General features: G+C 34.5%; 1 protein-coding gene across 1 annotated transcript; it reads left to right on the top strand.

The window, feature by feature from the left end:
* The first annotated feature begins 7,916 nt into the window (after positions 1–7,916).
* Positions 7,917–9,147, top strand: LOC104236162 (zinc-finger homeodomain protein 9-like). Its single transcript, XM_009790040.2, has one exon. It carries the CDS (start codon positions 8,215–8,217, stop codon positions 9,010–9,012), a length of 798 nt encoding a protein of 265 aa, XP_009788342.1. The 5' UTR covers positions 7,917–8,214; the 3' UTR covers positions 9,013–9,147.
* Positions 9,148–9,523: the final 376 nt, after the last annotated feature.

Here is a 9,523-nt window from a genome sequence, read left to right as displayed (position 1 = left end):
ATTTAGCACAATAGGTGCACACGAGCAATTTAAATTGTGAGCATAGATAAGACTTCACATAGATGGCATATTATATGCAGCTTCAATCTCAATTTAAGGTCTAAGCATTTCAACACATAATTCATATCTTTTGCCCCTTTCAAGTTATCAAGATAGCACGTTGATCATGTTAGGACACATCTTTCACGCATATAAGATAACAACACCAATTCAAGTAAAATAACAATCAATGCAACAATTCAACTTTAATCTTACCATATTCACACAAACATCGATGAAGCTCGATTTCTAAAAGACGGAGTTTTAGCCATACATACCTTGATTAAGCTTTCCTTAAGTTACTACGACGTTCCGGAAATTCTAGCAATCCCAATCTACTTGAGACATAACAAAATTGAACACAAATTAGGAAGGTATTTATGGTTTCAGCTCATTTGAGCATTTTATCAAACACTAGTTGAGCATCTTGATTTCAAATCTCTTTTACAAGATTTTCTTCATTCCCCCAACCCAATCTTTACTTATTTATGTTCAACAATCTTCCCACAATCCTAATTTGTACATGCATGTATACATAATACTATTACACCCAAGAATCATACCTCAATAACCCATCTCACAATCTCTACAACATCAACACAACCTAGGTTAGGCACCTATGGCTTCCAATCACTATCCCATGAGTTCTAACGTATATATCATACATAAATAATCACCATAGAGTAGTTAGAGGTGATAGACATACCTCTTGTAGTAAGAATCTTGAGAATCCCCACTTGTAGTATTTTTGATCAATTTAGGGATTTGAATGGGAATCTATGGATTTTCAAGATCAATCCTTATTAATATAGGTGTTTAGGTAGGTGTTTAGGAGTAGTAATCAACTCAAAATACTCCAAAAATATTACCTTGGATCATAGGAGAGAAGTATGGGACGTAATCCCCTTGATAGAGCAACCCCTAGCTCAAAAAATGACTTAGAGACTCTCTATACCCAGTCTTGAGGTATTTAGAGGTCTGCTACTAGCGCGCCCGCGCTAAGGCCATGCTCACGAGGCAGAATACTCCTTAATATGTGCGGCCGTGCTTCCGCCACGCACCTGGGCGCGCATATGACACATGCTTAACAAAATGGTCATAACTTTCTGTATACACCTCCAATGACGAACGGTTTGATGCGTTGGAAACTAGACTCAAAGAGATTTAATTTGATAGGTTGTGCATCAACAACACCTTATATAACTGGAGATATGATTGTCCAAATTGAGGTCTTGTGCATACTCATGTACAACTTTAGTCCATTATGAAATTTTCCAACTTAGCTTAGACTTAGGCCTCTCCTTAGACTCCAAATCACTTATAATATGCCTCATACACTTATTATCATATCCAATTGATATCAATCATGTTAATAGCACATAAAATATTATAATTAGCCTACATGGCACCTCGAAATCCTAACTTACTTAGCAAAAAATTTTCGGGGCGTTACACTTCATACAACAAAAGACAGTAGTTCCACACAATAAAATTTAAAAACACTTAAGAACTCAAGATAGAAAGAATTCACTCACCCTCAAAAATAACATTCATATACCACAAAAGATGCACCATAGGCTTGCCCGTAGTGTACTACTCTACTAATCGAGCTCATTCAATCTAGGATCAAGTAGGACTTTATTTGGTTGTAATGTAGGCTGCGGGACGGGTAGGATATATTTAGATATAAGAGTGACTACACCTCCCTAAGCACTTTAATACATATACTTTAACATTCAAACCCCATACGTATATTAAAGAAAACTCCACCTTCACCTCAATGTATATTACCCCATACTTCTTTAAACACAATTACATCAAGAGTCACCACTTATCAAGGAATACTTTTTTTCACAGCAATACAACTATTTTGTTTTTCAATTCAAGTGGCTCTTACTTGTTCAAAACAGTACACCTTTCTCCTTATTTCATTAGTTCCACTCAAAAGCGAAACCAACCACCCCACACTTTAACTTTTATTAAAATTCATAATAATTCAAGTGCTCATGAGAGGTTAGAAGGTTCAAATAGATGGTTAATTCAAACAATTGAGTAAGGCTTGTAATGTGGTTGCCAAAGAAATAGGATTATAGGCTCAAAGGGGTTAACTATGATACATAACAATTAGGCGGGTAAAATATACATATCTGGCTCAACAAAGAAACACCTATATCACTTCCAAGACTGAACAAAACTACTATTTCTCTTTGCAAACACACCGGGCAAGTTCTAGACATCAAATGCAATGCATAGAATAACACAAAACCTAACATACACACACGTCACATAACTTACTCAGGATTGGTTTCATCAAGACACTCTAGTCAAACCAGCTAAGCAAAGTTAAAATCATACAATTTAAGGTACTTATACAAGAGTCAAAAACTGAGCCTAAGCATCACAACCAAAGTACTCACTATTCTCAAGGCATAACAAAGTCAAGAGATATTGCTTCATTTCAAAATACAACACAATGGTTCTTATTCCTAAAATAGACTAACTACACCCGGTTCAAATAAAACCCTTGAAAAAGAACCGCGGCACAAATAAAAACCAAAGGGGAATTGCTACACTACCTAACAAAAAAAAATATTTTTTTTTCTTTAGACTTAAATCCCTCAAGAAAATTGTCTAATAGATCCATCGTAGGGAAAAGTCCAGTCTTTTTTATTTTTAAAAAAAATATTCAATTAAACTAACATAACTAAAATAGCATAGAAAGTCACCCAGACAATCTCCTCACCTCACACTTAAAATTGTGCATTGTCCCCAATGCACACCCATACATACAAGAGGGTAAAAGAAACTCCCTGGTAGGTCAAAGGCCGAAGCACTAGCATCTCATGGGGTACTCAGACTTCTCCCATGCCTTGTTCTTCGTGCGGGTACCTCACGCTTTGTTCCAACCATCTGGTTTGTTGTTGCATCCTTCCAATAGCTTTGCTTTCCATGCTCCTAGAAAATCAAAAATCGACACTACAAAAATAATATAATAAAAAAATAATAAAAAATAAAATAAAGTAGTAAAGTTGGGTTGTCTCCCGACAAACGCTTGATTTAACGTCGTGGCACGACGTGAATCACTTTCTACCTCCACTTCGAACTTATAAATTGGACCCCAAATTTTGATTCTGCTCTGTGATCATGCTCCTGGGGTGGTATAACGAATCTGATTAACCCAATAAAATAATGTAGTATTCTGCACTTCTTGACCTTTAGATGAGATGTGTATTCCCGACTTTCTGGCACGAAGAATTCTAGAATGTTGGCGTCTTGTTCCTTACTCCTTGAATCCTCAAGTGGCTCGGACGACTCTGTTTTCATATCATCATCTATACACAATATGGAAAAACGCTTGTGTGGACCAATGCGCTCAACTGCACAAACATTGGGATTGTCAACATCCTTAACACTAATGACACTAGAGTCAACTAAATATGTATCCTCAGTATTCTTGGTTGACTCTAGCATCTCTTCTACGACATCGACATCCTCAAAATCTAGTTCGATTAATTGTTGGTGTTCTACTCTGGCCTTCTCCTTTAGCTCATCCTTGTATTTTTTTAAATCCTTCAGTATAATGACAATTTCTGCAGCCAATTCATACTCATATTGGCTACTATCCACAATGTCAACTTGTTGCGCTTTACAAGTTTTAATTAATTATTCGCTTGAGCCTCCAAGTTGTGAATAGTTGCCATTTGCCTTTGTATCTGCCGTGGTCTCTTATCATATAGTTCCATGCAATACTTTAACATATCTTTGATCACTTTTCGGTCATCATCCCTGGGTTCTTTGTTCCTATTAACTTCATAAGAAAAAGAAGAACCATCAAAGTAAGGGGTTGGGGGAAGATAAGAACTATAAGCACAACTATGAAGGTGACCATCTTGACCACTATACATATCACACACATTCCACATATAAGATTGAGTTGGTGCACAAAACTCGCTCTCAAGAATATTTTGATAATTTTGCCTTGGGTGGTTTCCTCCACAATATGCATAACAAGGATCAAAAGTAGAATTACCAACATCAAAACTCTCATAATTCCAAGATGCCATGTCTCCCAGATCAAAAATAAAAAAAATAATAATCAAATACACGAAAACAAAAATAACAGTTCAAACTTGCAACCTAGAAATATGTATACCTACAGTTACACTGTTAGTTCCTCGACAACGACGCTAAAATTTGATTACGCCCAACTATGCCTTATAAAAAGGACAAAGCAATCGTTGCAAATATAATGCGGTTTACAAGTCCGGAGTTGAATCCCCCAGAGGAACTAAAGCTTAGCTATATTTGTTCACTATCACCAAGAATACAAGCTTGAACAATTCCTAACTTATAGATATTAAGATTGTTGTATTTAACTAACTAACTAACAAATTAAAATAATAAATTAACACTAAAGATACTACAGGATGGATAAAATATTAAGGAGGTATAGAGTTATGATTTCCCCAATTGTCGGAATCCTTCCCGCTATGTCTTCTATAATTTTGCCTAAGTATTCTCTACCGATCATGAGCGCTCTGCGTGTTGTAATTCTCTCCCGAGTAATTACGACAATTTACTAGACATACTCTCTTGAGTTACGCTAGCTGGCTTTAATTACAGCTCACTTATATCGCACCCAAGTGTTCGTTATCCCTAATCCCACCTTTAAACCCTTAGTCATTGATTTCTCACATACGTCGGAAGTGATGTTGTTCAACAACTACTTAAATATGCACTCTCTCCTGAGTAATACATACTAAATAGGCACAGCTAATTGAGGGACCTTCAATCAACTACAAGAATAATATAGTTGAACAAATAGAGAAAATACTCCAGCTCAATTATATAAAAACATAAAAAGAATTTATCCTACAAAAGGTTCCATCAAAACCCAAGATAACAAATTAGTTATTCATAATAGTATGCAAAATTACAATACTAAAAGTCATAACCAATAATGAAAATTAGGAAGAGGAAGGAAAAACTCGTAGAAGAATTCCCCGCCTTGGTCCTATTGTGTCTTTGCCTCCTTAGGTCGAATCTGTGTCTCAAATCTGTCCAACTTTAGGTCTAAATTGTGTCAAAAGTATGTCAAAGGTCCTCAAAATACCGTTTTTCCATGTATATATACCAAGTAGGATTGGGCCCAAACAATTACACCTTCTCCTACGCGAAAAATGACACATTTTCCGTACAGGACGTGCGCGGCTGCGCTTGGACCGCACATATCCACTTTGATTCTGCCTGACTAGCGCGGCCGCGCTATTGACGCGCATGTTTCACCCTATTCCGTTTGGAATTTGGAAAAACGTAAAACATAAAAATTGTAGCCCTTTGATTTAGCTTTCCAACCATATATTGTGTAGCCCAAATAGAGTTCTGAGCAAAACGTTATGTGCATTTTACTAGATAATGCGTAATATGCCTACTTGATTCTTTGTTTGTTCTAACTATCATCCGTTGACCCCCGAACACGATCCCGGCTTAATTCCTTGAGCTTTTACTCAGACTTCAAAGCTCAAATCACTTGAATTCATTCCATAACATCTACATAGCTCGGAATCACTCCTACAAGGCATAAAACACACAATTAGTGCAAGACACTAGCGATTAAAGCTCAAACTCAATTAAAGTACAATAAATTTGAGTGTAATAATAAGCGACTAAAATATGTAATTATAACCTATCATCACTCACCAAATGAGCAAGCCTTCAATCCAACTATTGGGTTTGCTATAGGCGGTCTCGCCTGCCTGCTTGGTTATAGGGCTATTAGTGAGCAGGGCTTTTGAAAATAGACAGGTAACAGTTGAACTGTTTATGGATTCCTAAAACGATTTCAATTTAATATTACAATAGCACAACCATATATATATATATATATATATATATATATATATAAGATTTTTGTCGAAATTTAATGGTTCACGTGAACCTATTACTGATCATTTAGATCTGCCCCTGGTTTATAATTTGCATAAAAGGAGGGGGGAAATTGGATCAAGTAGAAACAATACAAAAACCCTAACGAACTCTAGGTAAAAACGTATTCACGCTCGAAATTTATATCAATTCAATAAAAATTTAGGACATATTTTTATATAATATAATGTTTTTAATAAATCATAATTAATTATTCACAACAATATTCAATTTATCTTAACCATGAAAAATAATTAAATTATAAAATGATTTAGTATAATACCGTGCGGAATAATTTTTTACACAAATTCTGTTATACCTGAAAATCTTCATAATCATATAAAGTAGGTAGCTAAATTTTAACCTTGATCGAACCGTGGTTCGATTCCTACCTTCTAATCTTCTAATTTTTAATCATAAAAAAAATTAAAAAGAAAAAAGAAAACTCAACTATACTTCAACCAGAGGTGGTGGTCATTTAATCTAATTTCCTGGTGCATGAGACACGTGTAACAACCATGACAGAGATTCTCATGATGATCATCAAAGCTGATTACCTTGAATTTTGACCATTTCTCTCCCTACAGCTTTCGATTAATTAGCACTTCAGAAAAATCAACTACTTATCAGACCCCCTTATTAATTAATTTTCACACGCATCTAACCTACCCCTTTAATTTGGTGTCTGCATGTAATTATCACATCCTTATCTCCCCACCTTTCTAAGTTTTCATTAATTTTTAAACCTCTAAAACAACAATAAAAAATCCAATATAATCTTACAAATAAAATTTGGTAAGGATAACGTGTACATAAATCTTACTTTTACATTATACGGATAGAAAAGTATATGCGATATACCTTTGGCACAAGTAAAAATGAAAAAGTTAACAGTAATACTCCTTCCGATTCACAATAATTAACTTTTTGGCTTTTGGCACACTCCTTAAGAAAATACTAATTCTTGGAGAAAGTAAAAAGATATAATTGGCTAAATTATTCTTAATTAAAATTAGAGGTGTTCATAAAAAACCGAAAACCGAACCAAACCGAAAACCAAACCAAACCGACCAAAAAAACCGATACTTTTTTGGTTTGGTTTGGTTTTGGTTTTGAATTTTAAAAAACCGATCAAATTTGGTTTGGTTTTGGTTTTAATTAGAAAAAAACCGAACCAAACCGTCTATAGAAGTAGTTATTTTAAATTTATTATTACATCTATATATATGTTTATTTTTATACAAAGTTTCAAAAATTTAATGGTAAATGTTAATAGTTTGCACTTTTATATAGTTATTTATCTTTACATTCTAGTTTGATTGGTAGTTTTCTTCTGTTAAGTGTAAGAATCTATTTCGTATTAAAAATAATATATTTTTAATTGAGTCCTTAAATTATTCATCACTATTTGATTCAATTATCATCAATATATCTTGGTAAATAATAGATTTCTCAAAGGACAATTGATTTGATAGTGTTATGTTGAAAATGTGGTCTCCGAAATATGTGTTTGTTAGTGTATGTCTTATATTTAAGAAAAAACCGACAAATAACCGACAAAACCCGACATAAATCAAATCGAGAAAAAATCGACTTAATTGGTTTGGTTTGATTCTAATATTTGAAAAACCGACTTACTTGGTTTGGTTTCTTTTTAGGGAAAAATCAATTCAAACCGAACCATGAACGCCCCTAATTAAAATTCATATATTATTACCTTGACACATTGAAATATAAAAATAAAAATAAACTTTGAAAAACAAAATTAAAACTAATTCTTTTTTGATTATGTAGAAAAATATTTATTTTGACAGATAAAAATCAAAAATCACTTAATATAAATGGGCGGAGTAATAAACCGTGACAACAACAATATAAGATATGAGGAAACCTTCTATCCTAATTTTTAAACCCCTATACTCCAATATATATACTACTTGCCCTTCATCTCTATAACATTGTGGTACTTGATCATTTTTGCCAATGACCTTTTTGTCTTAAGCTCTTAAATTCTTTGTCATCATCAAACAAACCTCCACTAAAAGAGAAACTCAACCGAACAAAATAGCCAAACCCCATTTGCATAAACCTTCAAAATTATGCATTCCTTATCAACATAGCCATTAATTGTGCAGTAGTGACCATTTTTTCCCCTTTATCTATTGTCATTTGTTTCAAGAAATCAAATGAAACATCTTTAAACCTCAAGAACTAAGATATTTTTGTTTTCAATTGCAAATAAACCATCCAATGGAATTAACTTGCAGCAGCAACCCCACCAAAAGTACTCTTGATTCAGAAAATGATACCCCACCACTAATTAAGCCTTTGTCTTTCAGCAACGGCACACTCAAGAACCACCACTTCCACCACCAACAGCCTCCGTGTGCGGCGGTGACTTACAAAGAATGTTTGAAGAACCATGCAGCAAGTATAGGCGGACACGCCGTGGACGGTTGCGGTGAGTTTATGCCATCGCCTGATTCCACCCCTTCAAATCCCACCTCCCTCAAATGCGCCGCGTGTGGCTGCCACCGCAACTTCCACCGCCGTGAACCGGCGGAGGATAATTCATCACCCACCCATTTTCCCTCGCACTTTATTAACTTCCGCCACCATATTCTTCCACCAATCCGGCGGTTCTCCCCTTCTCCCTCCTCATCTCCACCGCCACCGCTACAACCACAGCCTATTACCCCAAAAGCAGAATACAACCCAAGTGGGAGAAAGCGATTTAGAACAAAATTCACACAAGAACAAAAAGAAAAAATGCATTCTTTTTCAGAAAAATTAGGGTGGAAATTGCAAAAGTGTGATGAAGCTAAGGTAGAAGAATTTTGCAATGAAGTTGGAGTTGGTAAAGGAGTTCTTAGAGTTTGGATGCACAATAACAAGAACACTTTTGCTAAAAAAGATGATCACAATAACACTAATGGGTTCAACATCAACGACAGCAGCAGCAATGAAGATCACAACAACAACAATGATAGTAATAATTGTGGACTTCATCTTCATATTTCTACTAATGGGTCTTCTTCTTCATCTTGATTTATTAGTAATTTGTGTAACAGAAATTAAATATGGTTTATTTTGTTTTGTTTATTGTTATCACTAGCAGTTGTTAAATGTTCAAGGAAATGAAACCAAGAAGAGGAAATAATAAGGATTAAGATGTTCTATCTATTTGCTCAGCTTCTTTCATCCTTTGATTAATTTGAGCTCCCTTTTTTCCATTAGTAAGTTTTTTTGGTTTAGTCATTTACAATTCGATATTTAGTGGCACAATTAATTTATATTTTTGCGGCATAATTATGATGCATTAAAGGAAAAATCGCTCCTCAAAATTTTTTATTTTATTTTCTGAGCTCGAACCTAAAACCTCTTGATTCATTCCATCACAATTAAAATATTTGCTTTTTGTTTTCCGAAAGTTATCGTGTTCGGTGGTCAAAGTATTTCGTATTCATGTAGGTCAAAGAAATATTATATTTTAAAAGTATAATATAGATAATTTATTCTAGTAGTAATTGCTTCTACAGAACGAACTCATAACCTACAG

This window comes from Nicotiana sylvestris, chromosome 10, assembly GCF_000393655.2.
Source record: "Nicotiana sylvestris chromosome 10, ASM39365v2, whole genome shotgun sequence".
Lineage (NCBI taxonomy): Eukaryota > Viridiplantae > Streptophyta > Magnoliopsida > Solanales > Solanaceae > Nicotiana > Nicotiana sylvestris.
Note: the sequence above shows the minus strand (reverse complement) of the source record. Positions and strands in the feature narration are given on the sequence as shown.